The sequence below is a fragment of the Toxorhynchites rutilus genome, chromosome 3, assembly GCF_029784135.1.
Source record: "Toxorhynchites rutilus septentrionalis strain SRP chromosome 3, ASM2978413v1, whole genome shotgun sequence".
Lineage (NCBI taxonomy): Eukaryota > Metazoa > Arthropoda > Insecta > Diptera > Culicidae > Toxorhynchites > Toxorhynchites rutilus.
This window is the reverse complement of record NC_073746.1, coordinates 82,074,873-82,101,944: the sequence shown is the minus strand read 5'-3', so window position 1 is coordinate 82,101,944 and position 27,072 is coordinate 82,074,873. Positions and strand designations below refer to the sequence as shown.

The window sequence follows — 27,072 nt, the reverse complement described above, 5'->3', positions numbered from 1 at the left end:
ATAAGTGTTATAATCCAGAAAAGGTCTGAATAATCAAAATCATGAACAATACTATTTTATTTGTATGTTTGGAAACATTTGAATACCTGATTTGACACAGGCGCGTTGAACTAGAGCATTCAAAAAAAGTGGACAAACCATGATCATATTTTGTACTGGACAAACCTAAATCATTTACTTTAATATATCCAACAATAAGAAAAGTGTTTTGTTTCTTTCGAAGCTACTGCGTCTTTTTTCTTCGTTAAACTACCTGCGCAATCAAAACATGTTAACTTTGAAAAATCGTAACTCATAAACGAAAAAACCACCGCTGTGATTTTTGAATATGTTATGTAAAAAGCGTTCGAGAAAAAATATGTAAAAAATATGGCGCCTTTGGTCCGGAAACCAAACAAACTATGAAAAATATATACAATGAATAATTACAAAAACAAAATCCATTTTTTATGAGCATGATATTTTTAACCCTCCTGTACACGCGTGCAAAATCATAACACGAATACTCGCGCACGGTGTCACTGACCGAAAATTGAACTTCTCTGTAACGTTGCCATTGTGTATTTTTCAGGCTTTATTGGCATATATTTGAAGAAAAGGGTATGATTGAATGAAAAAACTCCAAAACATATGTTTTCTATGTCTTTATTATGTTTTAATAGTCATCTAATTCAGCCTTCTCAAAATAAAGTAATGTTTGATACTCCAACACAAATAACTAAATTCGAATTTTTCACTGTTATTAATTAAAAGTAAGCAACTGAATATAATTCATGGAAGTATAAAGATCTATAAAATAACATAAAAACTTATTAATCGATTGTGGTTTTATTGGAGTAAGAATCAGAACATAGCATAACTGCATGCTCGAAACAAACATATTATTTACATTTCATGCAGTTGTTGCGTGTTTTGCGGGTTTTTTTTTATCGAAGAGAAGAATGTATAGCGACCTTCTAGATAATTACCAGATGATAAAGGTTCTAGAATATAAAATTTGCATATCTCTAATATTCTTTGTCTCTGTTTTCTTGGTAAACTAAGAACTAATGCCTTTTTTAGATGGGGCATAAAAAGATGATATAAAAGAATTTCTAGGAACTTCCTTTTCTTTTTCTGGTTTTCTTGTCGATATTGTCCATTATAAAAAAGTCCCCGAAACTGTAACTGTTAAAAATTACCATAAGCTACCGATTAGTTTATAGTTTACTGTTTACAATTCTTCCACAAGTGAAATTCTTTCGCAAGTATGTATATGTATGACAATAATGGTTAGCGAATAACTATACAAAAGTCAAACATTTATATTTCGCTTTTGAACGTATGAATCTAATGACGAATAGTTAATATATGGATCCGTTCAATCCAGTTACAAACTGGGACTGAAATCAAATAAGAATAGTCCGGTAATGATCATTTGCATTATATTAAATAAATATTCCGCGCCACTAACATTAATTTATGAATTTCATTCAACAATGTTCTAGAATATGAAAAAAGGCACTTGTCCAAAAACGTTACTCCTATACTCGCGTCGGTGTGTCAGACCGAAAGTGTTAAAAAAGTGACACGCGTCCCATTTGTACCAACACATGCGATACGCTAAACGACGACGAACGACGAATAACGAAGCTAGAGAGAACCGCGAAGTCAGTGTTGATAGTTTCTGAGAAATTAACGAATTATTGATTTGTCGGTCTGACAGACCAATGCGCGAGTATAGGAGTGTTAAAAAAGGATTAGCTCATTGGCTTCAATTCAATATGTCGATCATCTGAATCGGCAGTTCAAAAGTTTAATAAATTTAATAAAAATCATTTTTGGAAATAAAAGAGGGAAAAGTTGATTTTTCGAACCACTCTAAAATGGAAATGGTCACCTTTTGATTTGGCTTTGATTTATTGATTTCTTTTTCTCTAAATTTTTCGTTAGACCGAAAGTGATAGCAACGAAGATGCCAGAAAGAAACACTACAGAAACACTACACTACTCGCTCACAGCTCGAGGGGAAACGAAGAGGACACAAAACGAGCAGAATAAGCGATGTTCTTTACTTTAGGTTTACTTTACTTTAGGTTACATTAAATTCAGTTTTATTTGTTCTCGCTCGCTGGTTCTACATTCTTTATTATACATTGTTAATAAGCTATTCAATGATTATTTCCTATCATTAAGTATTACAGTTTAAGCAGATAATGCTGTTCTGTTTTAATTTAATTTTAAAACTAATCTAATTACCCCATCAAAACTACTATTCTATCTATATACATTAGAGTACCAATGAATGTATGGGACAAAAAATCAAAAATTCAAAGATTAACCCATACAAAATGTCCATTACCTCGAAAAAACACCTTATGCTAAATTCCAGCTCAATCAGACTTCAGGGAGGTTGGCGCAATGTGGTGAAAGTTTGATTTTTTTTGAAGATCGACTGACTGTCCTCTCGAAAAATGTTTCGACAAAAATAGACACTCTGGGTCTTTTTTTCGGAATATGAGGCAGAACAAATGGTTTAGGATGTCAATGAAAATGGTCATCTCGATTTTTAATATGGAACTTCGTGCGGAATGTTGATTTACACGATGGAATACCCTATGCAAAATATTAGCTCAAACGGACCTTATTTACTAGTGTCGCAGACGTTAACCCTTTCGCTCCGAGCGTCGTCTATAGGCGACATCCGCGCGATAAGCTGTGTGTACGAGCGTCGTCTTTAGACGACATCAGGATAATACTGCACATCGATCTCAACAGCGCGATATGCATACTTTTTGGCGCTGTGCTCCGTTCAGCGGTCACTTCGACGGAGCACACTGCCGTAGAGAAAGGGTTAAAATTCGAATTTTTCGGAAAACATCCAAGAAAAAGTACATGGAATCGGGGTTTTTTAAAAAAATCTGATGCCAAATGTCTTAAAGTTGCATGAAACCAAAAAAAAAAAACTTTGTCAAAAATCGACTTTTCATACAAAAAACGACAGGGTTCCAAAAAGACAAATTTTGATAAAAAAAAATCGAGATGTTTCATGCAATTATAAGACATTTGGCATCAAACAACAAAAATTTGACTTTAAGTTATTAACGTAAACAGTATCATGAAAACAATACCTGTTTCTGGTTTGGTACCCTTCCTGAAAGATCTAGTCCTACGTCAAAAAACAATTCGGGTCCATTCCTGCAGACCACTAATCAATCAGTGTTCCTAAAGTTGGTCAACTTGGTGCATCCAGTCAATGAATTGAGCAGAGGAAAGGTGTGTCGATACGAGATAAACGCGTCGCGTTATAATTGATTTTTCTTATCTTATGCCTCGCGGTGTGAGTCGTTTATTTCGTTTGTTCCTGTCTGCTGTTCCTTCTGCCCGCAATGCACCTCCCTCGGTTGCCCCCATACGGGGGCAGCGTCACCTTCCGCTACCTTCCACATGCCACGCACCCCGCACACATGTGCGTATTAAATTAAACAGCTATCAATAGCTTATTACTACTCCGGTGCGTAACTTCCTAAACCCCTTCTCGCTGTGAGATGGTTGCGGTTGCGGGGGTGGGAATGGAATGAAGGAGCGCGCGAGTGAGGCAAAGCTCTAGCAGCAGCTATTAATTATAATCTACAATCTCGGTCTTCGGATGTTCGTGTAGATGTAGATGTTCGTATTGGTTCGCGCGGCTTTATGAATGAGCAGCTGAGCGTTGTGCGTCGCAGTGGTTTGCGTGTATCCTCCGTCATCACGCCTCCTCCATACGCGTCATACCGAGAGCCCTGCACACTTGCGCGATCACTGGCTCCAAAGGTTCAAGCTGCTGCTGCTCCATTCGCTTAACCCATTCCGTGGTGGCGGTTTGCTGTTTTCGATTAATTAATAATCGTATAGTAAAAGGTAAACCAGATCTCTCGCCTCTCTCGGGTATAATTTCGTCCGTATTTGTACATGTGGTCGCTTAATGCCGTTGGTTGTAGATGTGTGATGGTCGGCACTGAAACCACTACCAATGTGGGCCAATTTGAATAGCAGCAGCAGCATCAGCATCAGAAGGAGTGAACGAAAACGGGTCCGTCTTCAAACATATGTGAAATAATTGTCTGCTTCAGCACGCAATGTTATTAATCTTCAACTTCCACATAAAAGCAAAATCATCACGCTGCTTCCACGAAGAGAAGAGAGCAACAAAAAATAAGAGGCGAGAAAAAAAAACAGTTGACCGAGAGGAACGCGTTTCACGGGAATCTAGATAAGGATGATCGCTGCGTAAAATGATGCGCGCAAAAGCTTGAGAGATGGAGACTGAATCGCGCGGGCACCGGTGGAGGACAGATAATTACTAAATTGTTCTGTGATACGAGCATGAGCATCCAGAGATGAGATTCAATCGGAACGCAACGTTGAAAGATATTTTGTAAACAACAACCGAGTTAATTAATCTACAATCGTGTGGTGATCACGATAGCGTTACTATAAATTATGATTGAAAAGGTGTACCTCGTGCGAAGGGAAATTGAATATGCATCCTGCCTGTGATCGCCAGTCCACTTTCTACAGCGTCCCTGACCAATATTGCAATGCGCGGTGCCTCCCCCATTCGCTGTACCTAGCTGTTGAACTCGTAGCCCATTCGCATTTCCCCATATATAGAACCTGGTTTATGCTTCGTCCCGTAGAAGGCGATTTCAACGTTCGCAACCTCATCGCGATCATATGTGCGCCCTGTGCGCTCGCTTACGTTTTGATCATTGAACCGTTGATTCATTCAGTTCCCTCATCCCTCCTTGCTTTACAAGGGGACGAATCACGACACAAAAGCGCACAGACGCACAAAACCATCGTCGAAAGCGGAATCTCCATTTCAACATTTTATTGCTTATAATCTCTTCTGGTTAATTTATTGTAATAATATTAATGGAATGGCGGATTGAATCCTCCGATGATGTCATAAGGATGCGAAACCGTTCAATTGATCCGCTCCGGTCGAGAGTCGAGAGTGTCCTCGGCCAGACATCGAACATGCACATTTACGAACTACAAAGTGTCACAACGCGCGCGCGGTTCGCGTGGCCGTAGTAACCTAAATATCCGCTGATCAACGAAAAGTGCGTGGGCTGCTGCTGTGGCCACCCGACCATCGACAACTCTTGCGTTCAAAAGCTGTTGAGCTGAAATAAAAAGACTACTTCCGATCATGTTCAGTGTGCCTTCGTCCACGTTGTCGATTTTTTTTTACAAATCATCTTGTTTTGTACTTTTTTGATACTTTTTGAATGGACTGGTCAATCTGGTCTATCCCCTACTCCTCATAAGTACACAGCGAACAAATATAATATATCTGACATGAATGAGCTTCTCAGATACAAAACAAAATCCGCTTAAAGCTACAATTCAGCTTAAATATTCGTGTTGACAGTTATTGTCCCGTTGAGAATATAATGAAAATGGATCTTTGTCTTGTCGCAAAATGCACTGGAATGGATTAAAACATACTCAAGCAGTTAATGAATTTCGAAAAAATAATTGTATTTAATTGAAATAATCTCAATAACATTGAATCTCTCATTTGACATATACTTAAAATAATTTTTGAAGAAGGGTGATTGCCTTTTGTTGAATGCCGTCACCCCTCGCTACGAACTACATATAGGCTCGCATCAGTCTTTTAATGTAAAAAAAATGTTTGATACCAAATGTCTCAAAATTGTATGAAACTTCGAGATCTAGTGTCATCTCGAAATTTTTTTTTGTCAAAAATCGGCATTCTGGGAGTTTTTTTTTGGAGTACGAAACGAAAAGTATGGTTTCGGGTGCCAATAAAAATAGTCATCTCGATTTTTCATTCGGAATTTGCTACGAAATGTTGATTTGCACGATAGTATACCCTATACAAAATATTAGCTCATTCGGGCTTCAGTTACTGACGTCATAAACGTTAAAATTTGTGTTTTTTTTAAAAACGAAAACTCACCGAAAATTGAGGTTTTCAAAAAAAAATTGATGCCAAATGTTTTAAAATTGCATTTCCCGTCGAAATTCACAGTTATCTCGATTTTTTTTGTCAAAAAAAATGTTTTTTGGCACTTTGTCGTTTTTTTGCTTGAAAAATCGATTTTTGACAAAAAAATTTTTTATATAACTGTAAATCTCGACGTGTCATGCAATTTAAGGACATTTGGCACCATTTTTTTCAAAAAACGCCCTGATTTCCGGTGATTTTTCGGTTTTCAAAAAACTCAAATTTTAACGTTTGTGACTCCAGTAAATGAAGCCCGAATGAGCTAATATTTTGCATAGGTTCCCAGAATGCCGATTTTTGACAAAAGAAAATATCGAGATCTCGGCGTTTCATGCAATTTTAAGACATTTGAAATCAAAAATTTTTTTTTCGAAAACCCCGATTTCCTCTGCCTCCCCCCTTGGGTGATTTTTCGATTTTCAAAAAACTCAAACTTTGACCGCTTTGCGCCACTCTCCCTCAAGTCCGATTGAGGTAAAATTCGGCATAGGGTGTTTTTTCGAAGTGGTGAACATTTTGTATAGGTAACTTCTGTAACTTTTTGAAATTTTTTTCCCATAGATTCATTGACACCCTAATATACACTCACAAATCATTTGCTATGTTGTCATGTGGACTTCTCATTGTGATTAGCATTCTACTATTCTGCCGTTCTACGCATAGTTGTCCCATGCTCCAAAATCAGCAGCTGAGAAAAACGAAATCAAAGTTTTCTAGCATATTTGTCTAACAGAAGCTTTAAACGTTTCAGTTTACTAATACACAGAGTTTTTAAGGAGCAGTAAACTGTTGTTCAATGAAATGTGAAAAGATCCCCTCGCTTTAATCGATTAATTTTGATTACGGGCTTAAAAATTCATGGTGAGACAGTTATGCCTAGAATATTAACATGGGACAATTGAACTTGATGTTGTTTTTTTTAATACTGGGAACAATCAACTAGTTTTTTTTTGTGATTTTATGAAATACTATGCATGAAAACATCAAACATCAGCGAAAAGATTGATCTACAGCACTTTCGCAGAACATAAATCTCATTGTTATTAGGCATTCGCTAACAAGGTGTAAACGTGTTCTGTTAAAATTTTGAATTTGTTTGAGAATTAGTTCGTTCTCCCGAACCAAAAATGAGTGCATTAGCCTTCCAGAAAGCGAGGCATAAAATTCTTCTTCTTGAACCGATTCATTTATTATGGATTTATAAAAAAAAATCATGGTGCGACTGTTATACCTAGAATATCAATATGGGGCAATTGAGCTTGATGTTGTTTTTTTGAAAGCTGGGAACAAAGCATATCTTTTTTGTGTGTTTTCTGGAAGATTAGTCATAAAAACTTCGTTTTATGAAGAAAAGTGAAAATTGTCTTAAAGTAACATGGGACAACTATGCGTAGAACGGCAGTATTCTCCTAAATCATTCCTCTCTTGGATATCTTCGCGAAATCTTCTTCTTTATCGACATTTTCTCCGCAATCCAATGATCTAGACCAGCGGTACTCAACCTTCTTTTCAGACAGGCCACAAACACATTATGGTGTCGCGGGTTGCAAAAAAAAAATTAAAGAAACATAATGTCCAAGACACGGCCATATTGTTAACGTAGGATTACGAAATTCGAATCGAATCGGATGTATGGTGAGGTGGCGGTTTCGAAGGCAACCGCTGCGGAACAAATTTTCACCTTCAATTTTCCACCGAAGAACGTATCACTTACCACTGAAAATACATTCCTAACATCCGGCTTGGAAGGCGCTGCACTTTCACGCCTCTTTTAATTCGGAAACAATATTCCAATTGACAAAGAATAGATCGATCGGGAAATGTCACCAATAAGTTATACACGATTTATCTGTGATCCTGCTAGCGACCAAATAGCAGCGGCAGTGAGGCTTTCCAAATGGCGTTTCTCAAGGCCAAGTCTTTAGAGTAGCTTTCCGAATTGGTTTTTTTAGGATAGAGGAGAATGAACTGAGAGAGTCTGAGAAAGTCTCTATAATTCAAAAGATCATTACAGCAATTACACCAATTAATCCGAACACGCTCCTAAATTCGCATTTTAATCACTTCGAATATTGTTTTAGAATGTATGAAATTTTTTGCAATAACTCTTTAGTTTTGCAATAATATTTAGTAGAAATATTTCTCTTCGGCTTTGCTTCTACCTGTCAGTGAAAACTTCGCACTACGCTTACTTCTGTCATATTTTGAGAATGCATTCTGGAGCGGAAAAAATTTGCAGATAAAAACGCTCAAATCCTCGTTTAAAGATACTGTAAACCGCAGAAATGAATTTTGAACAGTAATTGCATGGAAAAAAGATCTATTGAAATTTTTTTTCTGATGTTGTTCAAAGTTTGTATCTTTTTTTTTGAAATTTTTAGGAAATTTTAATACTTCAATAGTTAGTTTGTTAAAATAGCGTTGAAATGAGAGCTTATAATTTCCCAAGAATTTTTGTTTCGTCGTGGGAAAGCATCCGTGCAACAGATATAAATGCTGGTTTTCGAGGTTGTGGAATTTGAGAATCGAATTGAAAATTTGGCTTTTTGTTAATTCGTTGTTTCGTTAGTATCTCTCAGTGCATGCTTTCAATGTGCTAAACACTCTATGGAAATAATAATAAAAAGTTCAATGCATTACTTAATTTTTTTGTTGTAAAAAAAAAATAAAATCGGTAGTCAGTAAAATGATTGCAAAATAACTTTATTCTTTTCTGGAAAAAAAATCTATGGCAGATAGAAGCGAATTCGATCTGGTTGAAAATTGTTCTCAACCCCATTTGATTTGTTGTCTAAGGAGCAATCTGAAACATCGATTTAAAAAAAAATGTTTTTCGAAAGGTTGTATTTTCGGAATGAACTAAAACTTGGATTTTAAATATGCGTCAAAGCTAAAAGTTTCTAGTTGGATTCTTCTACTCGCATATTTCCGCTGCGATGTGTGAATGTGTAATGGACACAAGGAGTATTTCTTTTATAATTTTGTTCAAAACTATTGTGCACGATGATAACATTTCCAGATTTATGGCAAAAAAATTGCACCGAGTATTAATGTTAGCACGTGAATCCTCATGTATCCCCAAAAGTTCTTCGAAATTTCATATTGACACCTCCAGGCATTTTTATTTCCTGTTTGAACAAAGATTTGAGTAAATTAGAAGGGCACTACAATGAGGAGTACGGTACGGGGCACATTTGAGGAATAATAAAGCCAACCGAATTCGTTGTTGGTTTGAAAGTATTGTTGAAAAAATGGTTTGTAAAATGTAAATTGGACTTTGACATTCATACATCAAAATAAAAATAAGTTAGTAGAATATATAAACTTGTACCTTTAAAATGGTGTATTTTTTTCATTTTTCTCGCAGTTACAGCCTTTCGAATATAATGTATTAATGTCCCAGTTGCATGCGTAAACGGCAACTTTTTTTTATTTGAGTTCGGATCCTCACGATCCCTTTCCTCTTTCTTTTTTGTGTCATCGATGACTAATTCATCCAAACCATCGAGCCCCGATTACTGGCGCGATTCAGCGTCCGTCATTTGAACTGCTCCGACAGTCTGCACATTTATTACTGTTATAGATCTCAACCCGCACTCTGCTCTATCCTAGATCAGGTACAGGTTCGATGGGGATGGAACCTCAAAGCAAAACTGCAAATTGGTCAATCAACACAAATATCGCGCCGAAATAAATCCCACCGCTCGTCGAATGAAATGCGCCTGTTAATTTCGGTTGAGCCCCCTACAGGGGGGCAAACGAGTTTTACTGAATGAAATCCGCGACGATATCAGCGCGAGTGTAAAGCCGTTTCGACTGACAGTTGGCTAATATTCGACACGGCCAGACGACGGAAACAGGATTTTGGCCGTTTTTTCCTTGCCTCTGTTATTTTACTGATTCTGACGACATTCACGCGTGGTTTCGCGCCCTAGTGAGTAAGAGGGAAAGATCACTGTTACCTGAGAAATTGACGGATAGCTGTCTCAAACAAAAATTGTGCTCATCATATTTCCACTTCCTGGTTATTCAAATTTTGGCCGAAAACCGCCAGAATTTGAATAACATTCATGTTTTGTTTCCGTTTTTCGAACTGTTTGATTGATAGCTGCCAGCATGAGGCCGGGGTTTCTTCCATTTTTGCGTCACATTTTCAACATCAATTGTTATTTACTGCACGGCAACTCGATACTAATCCTGGCAAGGTCCATACCGGGCACGCTTACCTAACCAGACGATCTTTGATTCACAAGTTGTCAATCCCGAAAAAAAACAACTGGACAGACTTCTTTGTCAAACCCCAGCAGCTTCCTGCTGTCTTTTTACTACATGCTGTGTGCTGGGGAAATAATTTGTCAACTCAGCGCGTCCGCTTGTATCATCAAGCCAGCGGTGTTGCAATTTGTGCCAAGTGACGTTTGCATCGCACCCTGTACCTTCGCTGTTATTCATCGACTCCCGATTGTAGTAGTGGCGGCCCCCGTTAAGAATGACGTTTGTGAAACTGGTGCAGAAAACGCGTCCAGTCATTCAAATGGTTCGCTATTAATAGACTCTGTGACTTAAAGTTGTCTGTCTACAGATCACCTCGTTGCAAGATGGTGAATTCTCACTCACAACCCGCTCGGGTTGTTTGACAGTTACGTTGTGGCTTGTTGTTAATGATCCATCGTAGACGTAGACGGATATACGAATCGGAAAGGAAGGTGACGGTGGCAGCATTTACATGCAGCAAACAGTGACAAAAGATGGTAATGGATTAAATTAAGAATCAGCATGATGCTAACAAAAGTCCACCCGTGCCAGGTATAACTCTTTTTTTTCTGTCTGCTCGTGTTGAGATGAATTCGAGATAAATAACGAACGGTAATCTCCGGGTACACACGGGACAATTGGACTGACAGCAAGTGGGCTTTGGAATGCGCACTATGGCGGCTATGATCATTTGTCAGCTAGGTTCTGGTTGCCAGTAAGTTTTTGATTACGACTGGTAAAATATCGTTCGGCCGAGATCGAATCGACGCGGAATAGAATGCACGACGAGAAGGGTTCAGTATGAGCAATATGTTGTTGGAGCACTCGTGTTTCGCGTCCTACACGCGGTTTTTCTATTACGGTCAACCGGTGGGTTTCAAAACATACAAACTCTTGAGAACAGCGGATTAGTGTCAATGGGACCACCTTATCACATATTGAGGGTGAAATTTTCGCTCAAGTGTTTTTACGAACGAATTTTGTTTCAACAAGTGAATAGAATCAGAATCAGGACAGTTAATGCAGCTTTTGCTTATGATCGATTTCTTATGCACCAAAGTTGCAACATCTCAGCGATGATATTCAACAAAAAAATTAGTCAACTATATTCATTTTTTTCTTTTGGAACGATTCCACGATAAATCGATCGACAGTTTCATTGAATTTTACATTTATATCCAAAATCATCGACCTCTCTTTTCCAGATGATGTTCAGATACCAACCACCGCAGAGCTATAGAACGTTTTAGTTGTGAGTTATGCTTGGCTCAAACTGGATATAATTGAGGGGCTTAGAATGAAAGGGGTGTAAGTGATTTGATCGATTTCTCTACATCGATTCTCTCTTTTGGTCATAACTAAGCTGCAAATACATTCCATACTATATTTGGCAATGTGGAAGATATGTCAAAACCCCGTCTATCGGACTCTATAGCAAACTTAAATTGGAACGTTTTTGCAGTTGAGTTATTAACTAAAGAAAGAGTTGATGAAGAGAAATCGATCAAAGTCACTTACACCCCTTGCATTCTAAACCCCTCAATTTAAAAAAATATGCTACGTGGCAAAATTCTAATAATTCATCCTAAAGCTGAGAAACCAAACTGCCAAACAGTTCAAATTACAGAAAAAATTGAAGTATTGGTTCGTGATGGGATTTTGTTATCTATCTCCCAAAAGTTCAATTAACTTGATTGTTTCGATTACCGAAATTAATTCTCGCAATCTGTTCTATAATTTGATCATTTACATCATGTTGACTTCCCATCTCCTAAGAGATCCTCAAGGATCTACAACAAAAAATAGCCCTGAAATTGCTCAAACCTCATATATTTATTTCTTTTAGAAAAAATAGAAACTCGCTATTTTCCACGCTTAGGGTATACAAAACTTGAAAAAAATTGGGTGAAAATATAGTGGTTCCCAGATTTTCGTGAAAAGTCGAAGTTTTGTTCCTCATCCCAGATATCAGACCCGTATTTTTTTAACTTTTCATTAGAGTGCCAATTTCCATTTTAGGGTGGTCCGAAAAATCAAAATTTTCACCCTTTTTTCCAAAAATATTTTGTTTTCAAAAATTCATAACTTAAGAAGCCGATTTCAAAGAACGACATATTAAATTAAAGCCGATTAGCTTGCGAAAAATTTGGATATTGTTTCGGTAATCATTAGTTGTTTTTTGTTTTGTTTTCATGGCTTTGGACGGCGCCATTTTTTTGAATATTTTCTCTTGAAAGCTGAGCTTTTTTTATATAACATATCCAAAAATCAGAGAGGTGTTCCTTTTCGTTTTTGAGTTATGATTTTCCAAAGTTGAGCGATGGTCCGAAACATAAGTTTTGTACCATTTTTCAGAAAACTCGTTATTTTTAAAAATTCAAATCAAAACGAACCAGTAAGTGAAAAAATGGATTTTGTTCTCGTAATTATTGATTGTATTTGTTTTTTCTAGTTTTTTATAGTTTTTCGGTTAAAGGTATAAGGCGCTATATTTTTTAATATTTTTTTTTTCTTGAAAGCTGAGTTTTTTTTACAAAAAAAGTAATTATTAATTTTAGTAATTATTTTTCAAAACTACTATATCTTCTCATTATTGATTATTTCGACGAATAAAATTACATTTGAAAAAATGAGAAAAGAAAAAAAGAAAGAAAATTTTGTAAATCGCATGATGAATCTTTACTTTTAGGCGAAAAGTTTTATTTTTCACGTTTTGACGTGTTCAGATCATGAAGATTTCTGACATTTTATATGATTTTTTTTAAATCTGTGTATGTTGAAAAAAAAAATTATTCTCGGAAATACAAATAAAGACTTCATATTTTGATAAAATATATCTCCATAACGGAAACATATACTTTGTTGAAATTTTAAAAGGATTATATTATTTTTGGAGAGCTCAGACTTGTTTACATTACTTATATGTTTCAGCTTCCCAAAAATCATATAAAAAGCTATGGTCTCTTTCGTTTCGACTCCTCCAATACCTCAACAACGAATTTTTAGTTCAGTTTTTTTCCAAAGAAAGTTCACTTATTTCATTCGTTGGAAAAACATCGAGTACCGGTTCAAAACAAAGAATTTTGCAAGATACCCATTGCGACACAATCGAAGAAAAAAAATTGAAGATCATCCTGATAATGGATGGTACATCTAAAAGGTTGAAAAGAATTGTGACCTATATTTTTTGTAAAAGGTTTGACGAGGTTTGACCAAAATCAGTGCAATTTCATAAGAATCTTTTCGTGGAATTGTGGCAAGCTAAATGACTAGAAATCGTATTTTAAAAACATTCAGGTAAATGTTAATGTACTAATATGTAGCAAAAATGTACCGTAAACCGGGGACAAATTGTTCACGATTTTCAGAAAAAATGTGAATTTTCCGATTTTTTCGTAATATAAATCGAGCCTTAATATGGAAAATGTTCAATTGAAAATTTCAAAACATAGCTTCGGAGTGAAATTGATAAATATATTTTTTATGGTTTACTATTGTGATATACACAAATTCCTTTACATACGATTATTTAAATGATAATTCGAGGTTTTGAGGATACGAAAAACTGTTTTAATCCACATTTAATACACACAGGAAACTCTTGAAATAAAAGACGCTAAATCATAGCAGTTAGACGGAAAAAAACGGTAATTTTTAATACAATATTTCATGATAGTTTCTGGGAGAACATTGTAAAGTAAATGTAAACCATGAAAAAAAAACCAAAAATAAATGAATCGTGCATTCCTGTTGATTGTTTCAAATGCAAAGTGTATTTTGCATCGTTTATTGGAATGTCTCAAGGAAATAAAAATTCAATTTAAATGAATTGGTCTAAGAGGACCATATATAAATATTGAAACCCCTGTAAACGACATCATTCATAACATGCAGATATTTTGTTACGCAGATAACAAAATATTGGCATGTTACAAATTATATAATGGCTTCATAATATGTAACATGTCAATGAGTTAAATGGAACCCGTGATAGTTTATTTTTTAATCACAAATTTAATCACAATTAATATGGAATTGTATACAATACATGTGTTGAATGAATTTTTATAAATTACTAGCAGATCCGGTTAGCTTCGTCCTACTTAAAATTGATTTTTATACGACATACGACATATACGTTTCGTGCCGAAATTGTTTATTTTTATCGTACATGCGCGATCAATAATAGACGACGTCATTCAAATCTCAAATAGTGATTGAATGAAACTTACCAAATCGTGTTTATATAAATTTGCTAACTAAATAATTATTATCTTTTTTTTTAAAGCTATTTAATACGCCTGACAATCCATCACCATTTTCGCTTCATATCAATGAAACAAGCTCAATGTCAACGATTTTTCTTCAGAATTTTCCAATTTTTTAAAATTTACAACCATTCCCTGAGCGGAGACCAACACAACAATATAAAGACAGCTCAAATAGGACGTTCCCTTCTCGAGTGTTGCGCGGACAATTATGACAATTGATTTTTATCTCTATTTAAAAATATACACATGTAATAATGAAACAAATCCTTATAACTATACATCTAAAAATGTCAGTGTAACATAAAGAAATACTTTATATCTAGACAATTGGAAATCTTCATCTATTTTTTTACTTTTGTAGTTGGTTTTAAAATCGATGCTATCGGAACATTTCATCTGAAAACCGAAAATATGCCGAAACGATTAGTTGAAACAAAACTATAAATTGAAGAATGAATAATGAGAAGCTGCAATGGGATACTGTCAATTGAATGGAAAGGTAAACGAGACGTTCATATGTTTCCTACAAAACATGACTCCACGGAAAAGACCGATCAATTTCAAAGTAATTTCAATTCTACTTCGAATTCAAAATGTGTCATTCCCGTCATTCCCAAAATTGACATTCCCGCATCGGGATCATCATTTTTCAGCATTTTATTTGTCTATCTAGAATTTCTCTACTAGCAAAATGCTGCAACACCTATGTCTCCGACATTTACTTTTCTCTGACATTTACTAGCTCTGCTATCGGTTGGGTCGTTTCGTTCTTTTTTTTATTTTTATTATTATTCAATCGGCTGTGTTTAATCAACAACAGTCATGCATGCACTCGTGCTGGGCCGGGGAGAAACGTGAGCGAATGAAACGAAAAAAAGGAAGGACAGAAATATAAACATTGTGTTTATTTGTTTACTGTTTCCTACTCGCGTTTCCTCACATGATGTACACACCACATTGTGTCGGGAGATTGGAGTGAAAGGTATGTTTGACCAGAGAGAAAGGGAGAGCATCAGCAGCACGAAACCAAAATCAACAACAGACATCTGAGCAGCTCGCGGCGATGATAACACGCGGAGGCTTCATCAGCAGCACTCGTTTTGTGAGTGGTCGTTATCGGAGGGTTTTTTTTTCTTCGAGATGTTTATTGGAGTTTGTACGAAATTTGGGCATCAGAATAAGTCGTGATACAATCTTTATGAACTATGGGGTCGCTAATTGGGCTAGGCTGCCAAGGTACTATCAAAAACTCGATAACACTCAACATACGAAACAATTAACCGTAACCATGCCATGGTTTATCGCTAATTGCCCTTTCTTCCTTGAGTGCTTCAACAGATATCATGAGGTATGATTAGAAGTCACCCCTTGGCCAATGTTCTGATAACATTCACCTATAAACTAGACCAAAATTACAGAACTGAGATAGCCAAAACAATATTTGTATGTGTTCATTATGGATAGCATCAGGCCGATTTTTGATTGATTGATACCGATCAGTTTGGTTGGTGGTGGCGGTACTTCACGAAATGAAGATTGAATCGGCGCCAATCTGCAGACAGTTTTTGGCACCAGTAGTCTTGGTGCCGCAAAGCTGCATATGATCGATGCGTGTGGCGGATTGAGCCACTGCTGTTGTGTGCCACTTTTTATCAGCACTTTTGCATGAAAATACGCCCACTTCCAGTGGCGGCGTTTGCGGCGACCCTGGTTTTAATATGTTTTGAGGTCAGATTTCGCCTCAAATAGGAAGCAATTTGCAGGCTCGCAACTCTTCTGCAGACATCCTTCGTGTCTTATTAATAATTCATTTATTGGTTTTGGGTGGGGCTGGAGGATTTGTGGCGCCTTCTTGTTACAATATCGTGTCAAAATCACGTATTGCGTTTCAGGCTCACGCAAATTAGTATGACTATAGTGGCTTTTGCATTAATATCAAATAAAAATCTTCCTCATCTGGCTTCATCTTCAACATCTTGCCGTATCACTATATCGACGCTGTTGATGATTTATTGTAGTCGATCGAAACCAGTGGTCGTTAATCATCTGGCTCCTCGCCTCATTTTGATGGGTCGCTTTCCAAGCATTGAACGAAGGATTACACCTTATCAGTGTGCAATTTTATTTCTTACTCCTAGAGACCATCCAAATTGAAGACGGATAGATTTTTTTTTGCGAGAACCAAACCACCACAGCATTTCGCTATCAGTACTGGAAGGTTTGATTGATTATCGGTTACTTTATCACAGCAAATAGTACCGGTGTGTTATCTGACGACTTCGCAATTGTCGCAAGTTGTTTCCAAGTATTTTTGCTGAGCACATCGTGCTGTTTTTCCTGGGAAATGAGCAAATCTAATGCTCGAGGCAGGGTTGGGGAAAAAAGAAATGTCGTATATTGTCAATATATGGCAACACTTAAACATATATTGTGTTGTACTTATCGCATCGGGTCATACTATACGGCTATTTAAAGACGACAATCTGTGCTACAAGTGTCGTTTTGACAGTGTTGTGATCGTCCTTTTCAGTCTCAAGTTATAGCGCGTCAAAGATGGAGTCCACCAAGCAAGAAATTCGCCATATTTTACGTTTTACTACCTGCGAGGTAAAACTGCAACGAAGGCGGCCGAAAAAAATAGTGTAGTTTATGGACCCGATACTGTAACGATTCGCACAGCACAGCGTTGGTTTGATCGATTTCGTTCTGGTGTTTCTGGCTGTCGAAGGGGAAAAGGGGGGGAATTTGGACCACCTAAGCAAATCGCCTAATATTTCCAAACCAATACGGTCTAAATAAAAAATGTCACATTGTATACTGAGCTACACTTGTTTTCTCTCAATAAATAATGTTTAATCATTATATAAAGCATCAATCTACCAAATATATCATAAAATAAAAGAGATGATTTTTGGACATTAAAATTTGATGCAGGGTGATTTGGTCCAGTGTGTGTTTCATCGAAAAAAACATACTTATGTTTATGTAAAGTATTTTGGAATAATGTTACAATCAGTAACAATGTTTTGGGATCGATACCAGGAGTCTTAGCCAGATTCCAGACCAGAAAAGTTGGATTGACACCATGAATCTTTTCACTGTTGGTCGAGCATTTTCAAACACTTTTGATGCTTGGTCAAAGAGAATCCGTTCTCGATGGCCTGCGTTGCTCTTTCAATCTCCTCCTTCTTCCAACGTTATCTGTCCATTCTATTTTTGTAATTCAGTGGCATCTGGAATCAATTAGACCAAAGAAAAGTCTCAAACCTGTAGGACTAATTCACCCCACAGAAACGTGTCCATGTCACCCCACACAACACGCAAAAATTAAAATGCAATTAATTTCATTTATTGTTATCAAACTTACAGTTTCGCTACATCTGATTGTTTCTTTTCTGTAGGGGAACAGAACTTTACTGCACAATACACGAAAAGTTTGTTTAATTAGCGGGAAAAACCTTAAAACCACTATCGGAAAACTCACATGTTTTGACGATCAAAGTGCTTGCTGTGTTTATGCTACCGTTTCCCTCTACTTGTGAAGTTTTACCAAGGTTTTGTTACTTTAGGTACATACGGTTCAACAATAGAAGGAAATGACATTATAAAAAATCCAAGTTGAGCCGTAATTTTTGGGATAAAGGGGTGGTCCAAATCACCCCGTGTTACCCTACTGGTAGGCCAATCGTCGTGGAAACCGATAAAATCGTTGAAATCATCCATGTTGACCGGCATGTGAGCACTCGCTCGATTGGCCAGGAACTGGGTATAGACCATAAAACCGTTTGGAACCATTTGCAGAAGATTGGATTCAAAAAAAAGCTGGATGTATGGATGCCACACGAGTTGACGCAAAAAAATTTTTTAGACCGAATCAACGCCTGCGATGCACTGCTGAAACGGAACGAACTCGACCCATTTTTGAGAAAGATGGTGACTGGTGATGAAAAGTGGATCACGTACGACAACCTAAAGCGATAAAAGTCGTGATCGAAGCGCAGTGAGCCGGCCCAAACCATCGCCAAGACCGGATTGACGGCCAGGAAGGTTTTGCTGTGTGTTTGGTGGGATTGGAAGGGAATCATCCACTATGAACTGCTCAACCATGGCCAGACCCTCAACTCGGTTCTCTACTGTGAGCAGCTTGGCCGTTTGAAGCAGGCGATTGACCAGAAGCGACCAGAAATGATCAATAAGAATGGTGTTGTTTTCCACCAGGACAACGCTCGGCCTCACACATCTTTGATGACCCGCCAGAAGCTACGGGAGCTCGGATGGGATGTCCTATTGCACCCACCGTATAGTCCGGACCTGGCTCCAAGTGATTATCATCTCTTCTGGTCCATGCAAAACTCTCTTGGTGATACTAAGTTGGCCTCAAAAGAGGCTTGCGAAAACTGGCTGTCTGAGTTTTTTGCAAATAAGAAGGGGGGGTTTTATAAGGGGGGATAATGAAGTTGCCTTCTAAATGGCAACAAGTTTGCGAACAAAACGGCGCATATTTGACTTAAATTGAATAATTTTAATTCAAGTGCACCCGTGGCCGAGTGGTTAGTGTCTCACATCATCATGTCATGTGTTCGGGTTCGATTCCCGTTCTGGCCGGGGGATTTTTCGTCGAATATATTTTCTTCGACTTGCACTGTGGTCACGCGTGCTCCTCGGAATACATTCAAGGCGTGTTATTTGGCTTAAGAAATCTCAACTAAGTATTAATAAATGACGCTAGTTAATGCACACGTTAAGACGGCAAAAGTTCCGCAGGGAACGTTAACGCCATTCAAGAAGAAGAAGTGGATAATTTTAGGTATGTTAAATAAAGCGTCAAATTTTGATCAGAAATACGACATTTCTTTTTTCCCAACCCTATATAACGTACGTATCCAGTGGCGTAGCGTGACCGGGTGACATCCGGGGCGGGGCAAAATGTTACGAATAGCTATGCAGCTATGCTATTCTATGCTTTCCATTCAGTTCGCATCAAAAGCATTTGCACAATATCAGTGTCGGTCCCCGCTCCCAAAAATATTTGTTGTATAAAAAGGAAGTTGTCAGAAATTCGACAAGAAAGTAGTCACATATTATAAAACATCCGACAACAAACATTTTTTTTTTATATTTCCTTTTTTTTGTAACTGTCAGTCCCATCAATGCTTTTCTAACGAAAAGCTCAGCGTCAGTCCCCAGGGACCGACACGGTGCTCAACTTGTTAAGCTCACTTTGTGATTTGGAAGCATCTTTTAGAAGACACATTTCCTGATGAATTGTAACACATCCAATGCAGTTCAACGTTTGCATCGTCATGAAAATCAAAAATTTCGGCTACTTAATACGATTTTGACCGCTCTTGAATATCTCAATGGAAGCGATCAATGCACTGAAACATTCCCACCCTATTTCCCTTCTTAATTGTAAGCCCGGGTCCGAAAGGTCTTTCGTCTAGCTTCCTTGTTTATTCCGAATTCTTTTCCAAAAGCAAATTTGTCATTGTGGATTTTTAAACAAACCTTTTGAATGACTTTCGGCTAGACTGCTCCTTTTAGCAACATGAAAAATTATCAATGCATGATTCTGGTCACAACGTTACCCAGATATTATCTATCAATTTCAAATTGTTCTGAGCTAGACTTCAACAGTTGTGATCAGCCCACCGTAGTTCGCAAAAATTGGTTTCTCAACATTATAATGAGCATCGAATTTGTGACCACCTTTTCTCCATCACACCTTTGTGAATCAGAAGCGTAGGGATGAGTTGAAATTGCGAAAAACGAGTAAACAGATTCATCAGTTCTTAAAACTGTCAACTGTCACACGCTTTGATTCATAAAAGCACTTTATCATTATAAGTTCAAAGAGTGGTTTACAGTAGGATTGGGTGACCTTGACGGATCGATTAATTTCCGCTATCAGTCTAGTAAATGTGATAGCTTAAATATAACTTGATCAAACAATGATCAAACTTACAAAACTGCTACTCCTAAATTTACGATCACTAATTTGACAACCTCGAAAGGGATCCAATGTTTATAAAAATATTCAGGTGGTTTTTGGTGAGATTAATATCAAAGTTAACTGAATTTTTTTTCTGCAATCAAAAAGATCGAAAAGAAAAGATCAATTTTCGCGATTTTTCGGAGTACAAAGAATCGATCAAAAAGTCGGGTCGGAAATCGGAGAGAAAAAGATCGATATTCTAAATGTCGATCCAAGATCGCCCAATCCTAGTCTACAAACCCCATTAACACCACTTCTTTATTTTATCAGCAAAACCTGAACACCTCCGTTTGATCCTGACATAGTTAGAATGATGTCGAAAGATGTCGAAAGTGTCATAATGAAATTCAAACCGTCATTCTCAATTTATGAAGGTAATCGTTACTCAAATCAGCAATCTTCCTTCTATTCAAAATAAAAAAACAAAGTTTCTATTACATGAGCTTTTTCATAGAGAAGTTATTTACTAAATAATACCGCCAATCACTGACGGGCGACGTTCATTCAAAATATTAAAAAAATTGAAATGCTTTATGCCGAAGTGAAATGAGATATGATGAAAACCGCCCTCTGTGATCTTAGACGATATGCCTCCTGTGTTATGTATGGATGAAATTAAGAAAAAAAAATGTGTGGGTTATATCTATGATATAACCGCAAGGTTGACGTGGGACTACCTTAGCGTAGCAATGATTCGTTTGTATTGATTAAATTTTTGATAGAATGAAACAATTCCCGAATTCAATTGAATTGAATATATTTGCTTTGTGAGTAAAAATATTGTATAATTCCATATAAGGTCAATACATGCATTGTGATAGATTATGTTTTTCGTCACAAGTAAATTTAATGACAGTCCTTTTATGTTTGGTATGATACCAAGGACAAAATATGTGAACGGAAGAATTATCAAACGATTATTTTATTTTACGTTTCCTTCTGAAGTTTGCATCTCTCAAGTGCACGTATTTCTCGAACCGCGAATTTGCTTGATTTGATGAACTTCAGGCACTTGCACAAAGGCAAGCGAGTACAAAAATAATCGCAGTTTGCATTTATTTGCTGAGCCGATTTCCCCGGACATCTTGATTTTGAAGTCTGTGTTAGGCAAACACATTTTAGTCGGAACAAAAATGTCCCCGACTTTCATGTGTTTGCAATGCCGATTTCCCCACGCTCCATGGATTTGAAATCTGTGTTAGGGAAATACATTTCAGTCGGAACAAAAATACCCCCGACTTGCATGTATTTGCAAAGACGATTTTCCTAAGTTCCATGTATTGGAAGTCTGTGTTAGGGAAACACATTTCAGCCGAAATAGTCGAAAAAGTCGAAATACCCCCGACTTTCATGTATTTGCAATGCCGATCTCTCCAACGCTGCTCGGTTTTGAAGTCTGTGTTAGGGAACACATTTCGGTAAGAACAAAAGTCCCCATACTTTCATGTATTTACAATGCTGATTTTCCCAAGGCTGCTTGGTTTTGATGGCTGTGTTAGGGAAACCGTAGATCGGGCCAATCAAAATGAGAAAGTTAGGGCGTTTAGATAGCGCTTAACATTTTACAGTTATTCAATTGTTTATCTAATGAGAAATAACATTTTATTGATTGCGATAGAAGCGTAGAAATATTCCCTATCAACTGATGCAAACGTCCTTCGATCCAGTAAGAAATGTTCGAGTTATAAGCATTCGGAATCTTTCATTTTTTCCTGCATGTTCTGTGTTTAGGTTTTCATTTTACCCCCCATATACTCCGGTTAGACGTAGTCCCACGTCAAAACTCTCCAATGTAATATAAGATAATTACCAATACCGAACACAATTATCATTTTTCTCATCAGTGAAAACATGTTACTTTAATATAGAGAGAACATATTTGAAATGGAAAAGGTAATTTTGATTTTAAACGACCCGTTCTCGAGCGGGAACACATCTTGGTTTTTATTTATGAAAATTGAAATAAATCGTTTCATATACCAAGTCATTTTTAACACAACTGCTACCATATACAATTTTACAATTACACTTGTGCTAAATTTTTCACAATACACTATCGGTCATTGATATGAAATTCTACGAAGCAACCAACATTAAAGCTCCAAATTTATATTTTATTTTTTAGAATTAATCGTATCGTATCGTATCGTATTTCCCTCGGGCACCTTGGCTTTGATGTCTCTGTTAGGGAACCCACGTTGTCTTTGAGGGCGAGTTGATAAGAGACATGGTTCGTGGCGTTACTTATAAATATCTCGGATTTCGACAGCCTACCGGGATTCGCCAGTCCAACATCAAGACGGAGCTGAGAGACAAGTTCTTGTGTCGAGTGAACTGTGTCCTGAGGACTTTCCTGCGGGGAACAAGGTTCGCGCTATTAACACACTCGCGGTTCCCCTGCCGAACTTCAATTTTGGAGTAGTCAAGTGGAGCAAAACTGACCTAGAAGCCCTAGAGATAAAAATGAGGAAAGCATTCAAAGAGGCCGGAATGCATCATCCTCAATCGACACTGGAGAGAGTACCACTACCACGCCAAGAATGGGGACATGGGATCATCGACATTGCCGCACTGTGTGTTGCCCAAGTACGACAACTGCGAGTACTTCTCGGAACGCGCCAACCAATACGCGCTATATGGTCTACGCTGTCAGAATTGATTTTTGTGCAAATATGTAGGGTTTACTAGTAAAATCGATATGTGTCACTACAGAGATTCATGGATTTTCCACCTTTCATTTTTCATCTCGGGTTACATTATTATTGATATACTAATCTCGTTCACTGCAACTGTCTAAGTGCATTCCTGATCAATCAAATGGGCGGATGCTCCGCTCAATCACTTCTGGTTCGCGCCCCTGCTAAGACAAATTGCTCTGTTTACACGATAAATCGCACATGCTCTTGTGGTGTGTAGTTGAGAAAATATTCGTACCCCAGCGGACAAACAGACAGTGCATAATTTAACCCTCCCAACAGGACTGATGGCATTCAGTCTCTCCCGGTATATATAATTGCGTTATTTCTGTTCCGCCGTAATTTAACCACTTGTTTTGTCTCAAACCGAGGAATGCGTAAGCGTCAATTTATTTATCGTTCTCTATTTTTTTTTTCGAATTTCAGCCCGCGCTCTGCAGTGCTACTGCGAGGGACATTGCCCAGGAAATCTACAGAATGGAACCTGCGAGACGAGACCCGGCGGATCCTGCTTCGCGGCAGTGGAGGAAGTAACCGACGAGGAAACTGGACTGAAAGTGCCGGAGTGGAGCCACGGGTGCATGCCACCGGAACAGAACGGAGGGTTGTTACAGGTAATTATACTTCTTCTTCTTCTTCTTCTTCGAACCTGAATCTAATAAAAGTGTTTGTTTTCAGTGCAAAGTTGGTGTCCAATCGCCACAAATCCACGGCAAATCGATCGTATGCTGCGACAGTGAAGACTTCTGCAACAAAGACCTGCTTCCGGAGTATGTGCCAAAAACGACAACCCCTCCGCCAACGGCCAACGTGGGCGACACCAGCATACACACCCTGGCCCTGATGGCATCGGTTGTGATCTGCTCGGTGGCGTTTGTGGTGGTCACAATCGCCGTCTATGTGACGTACAAGAAACGCGAGAAAAGGAAACCCCACTGCCTCATGGATTCGGTTTCTGGCCCGAATTTGTCACCGTTGGCGGATTTGGTCGAGCAGAGCAGTGGATCGGGTTCTGGATTGCCTCTATTGGTGCAAAGGACAATCGCAAAGCAAATCCAGATGGTTCACTCCGTTGGCAAGGGACGCTATGGTGAGGTGTGGCTAGCCAAGTGGCGCGATGAGAAGGTTGCCGTTAAGATTTTCCTCACCACTGAGGAAGCTTCCTGGTTCCGCGAGACAGAAATCTATCAAACTGTTCTGATGAGGCATGAAAACATTCTCGGATTCATTGCGGCCGATATCAAGGGAACGGGAACGTGGACGCAAATGTTGCTCATCACCGATTACCACGAGCTGGGCAGTCTCTACGATTACCTCCAGAAGCGAGTACTTAACCCACACATGTTGAAAACCTTGGCTCTTTCGTTGTCATCTGGTTTGGCACATCTACATACCGAGATATTCGGTACCCCTGGAAAGCCGGCCATCTCTCACCGAGACATCAAGAGTAAAAATATTTTGGTCAAACGAAACGGCCAGTGCGCGATTGCGGACTTTGGACTTGCCGTCAAGTATTCTAGCGAATCGGACGAAATTCAAATAGCACCGAACACTCGCGTCGGAACGCGTCGCTATATGGCCCCGGAAGCGCTGAACGAAACGCTGGACACTAAGGTCTTCGAAGGCTTCAAGCAAGCCGACATGTACTCGCTGGGGCTGGTCTTCTGGGAAATGGCCCGTCGCTGCATCAGCACGATTCGGGGAACGAAGAACACCACCTGCGAGGACTACGCGTTGCCCTACCAGGATGTTGTCCCGTCGGATCCCAGCTTCGAGGACATGTACGCGGTAGTGTGCGTTAAAGGCGTCCGCCCGCCCATTCCGCAGCGATGGCAGGACGAGGAAATTCTCCTAGTATTATCGAAAATGATGCAGGAATGCTGGCATCCGAATCCGGCTGTCCGGCTGACCGCACTCCGAGTCAAGAAGACACTCATCAAGCTGGAAACGGACTGCTCGATTAAAATAGTGTAAGGGATCCCCATCCGGAAGTGCGCGTGTGTTTGTGTGTGTATGTGTGAATACAATCCAATAGAGAGTAGATCGTTTTTATTTATTCTGCAATTGTTTTTACTTTCAAAATAATTTTTCTGGTATGTCTAGTAGGCATAGGTATATTTTTATACGTAGCCATAGTTTTAGCCCTCAGCGTAAAATAGTAAAATAGTCTACGAAAATTGAGATGCCATAATAATGCACCCTAATCGGTTCTTATTGAAGAAAAACAATACATTTTCATTAAGGCAGTGAAATTCAGTGGACCGGAAAATTCTCAACCCGAAGAAAAGTGTACATAGCAATCTCCCTTCTCATCATGAAATAGAACCATTGTTCCATTTAGAAATACTTTGGCTAGCAAAACAAACCTTCCTTTTTTAATTAGTTGTTACAAGCTTTGATCATTGTGAAGCAAAATGCCATATAGTTGTAAACAAAAAAAAAAGATTTCATCGAGGCATAGAAGAAAAATTAAAAACGATGGACAAACACGGCTCAGTGATTAAAAATGTATGCCTTTCCTTTTCCTTCCGGTGTGTAACTCACCGGAAGAACCTAAATGTTGGCCTTTAACTATACCACACGAGAAAAAAAACAAACAAAAATAAAAACAGATTAAAGAGAGGCCTTAGGGTGGGTTTAGACTAGGGATATATTCATGTGAAGAAATATGATGAGATTTATAGAAATCGCATCAACCGTTTACACTAGCGTGAACTTCTATAATGAATATATTCATATCTTCGGTGAATTTATTCACCTGAAGTAGAACTGCATCCAACTTTAGTGATTTCTCACCAGTGAGAAATTCACAAGCGTTTACATATGCTGAATTTATTCAAGTTATATATACCTCGAATAAGTGTATCATATTTATTCTCACCCGTTCCACCTATTTTCACGTGAATAAATCCATCTATAGCTATAGATCTCCCTAATGTAAACCCGCCATTACGCGAGTGAATCAACTGTTGTAAATAGAGTTGTAGTGAAAACGTCACACTCTTTCACGCGAACCCTTTTTGGAAAACAAAAATCGGAGCAAATCACCCCTCATTATTTAAGGCAACTATTCATAAACCACGATTTTCCGGCTGGGTTTCGGGAGACGAAATTCATCGGAATACGCGCAGTGTAAAAATTAAAACATTAAATTATTGCTCGTTTCTTCTTTAAGTGGGAGAACCAAGCAAATCAAAAACTCAACTGCACTGTACAGATTATATTTTTCTAATCCCTTAAGATTTCCTTTTTTTATTCTATGATATGCTAGTGGTAAAGAAAGCATTTTAAATATTGTAGTAGAAGACTTGTTTTTTTTGGTAATGTAAATAGACAAACGCTTGTGTGTAATAATGATTCGGAGCATACAGCGAGTTAACGGAAAGTGTTCTATATATTGTAGGGCTAAGCCGGACGATATTTTGTCGTGGATACAAAATTAGGGGAAATATTTTCCGATTTGGGAAGAAAAAAAAGTGGTAGATAAATATGTAACTGTTGCCGAAAGTGCGTTGAAAACAAAAGAAACGAAGTGCGAGTTAATGTATAGAAAATATATGTTTATAATAAAAAAAACTATTTAATACGGGAAATTCAGCCAACCGGCCGTGGTCGCTCATCCGAACGCTCCAATACACATCGTCTTAAATTCTTGAAGTTTTCCTAGGACCATCATTCGAGGATTTTCAAACTTACGCTGATTTTTTTCGGATAAGAGATGAAGAACGCTAAAAAAACATCAAAAATCTTATTCAACCGGTCTTAGTTGTAGTGAAGCACACATTTTTTTTTGTAATATTTTAACAATACTTGGGTATTTTATAAATGTATATTAACGTTTACACGTGTTCAAAA

At 38.0% G+C, this 27,072-nt stretch overlaps 1 protein-coding gene across 6 annotated transcripts in view; it reads left to right on the top strand.

Annotated features, from left to right (window-relative positions):
- The window catches only part of LOC129774718 (bone morphogenetic protein receptor type-1B), a 422,669-nt gene extending 395,855 nt beyond the window's left edge, over window positions 1–26,814 (top strand). For all 6 annotated transcript variants that reach the window (XM_055778612.1, XM_055778611.1, XM_055778613.1 and 3 more), the window contains 3 exons: window positions 23,644–23,831; window positions 23,896–25,187; window positions 26,621–26,814. In XM_055778612.1, coding sequence (XP_055634587.1) covers window positions 23,644–23,831; window positions 23,896–25,187; window positions 26,621–26,660 — 1,520 coding nt within the window. In that variant the 3' untranslated portion in view covers window positions 26,661–26,814. The remainder of the gene's footprint in view (window positions 1–23,643; window positions 23,832–23,895; window positions 25,188–26,620) is intronic.
- Window positions 26,815–27,072: the final 258 nt, after the last annotated feature.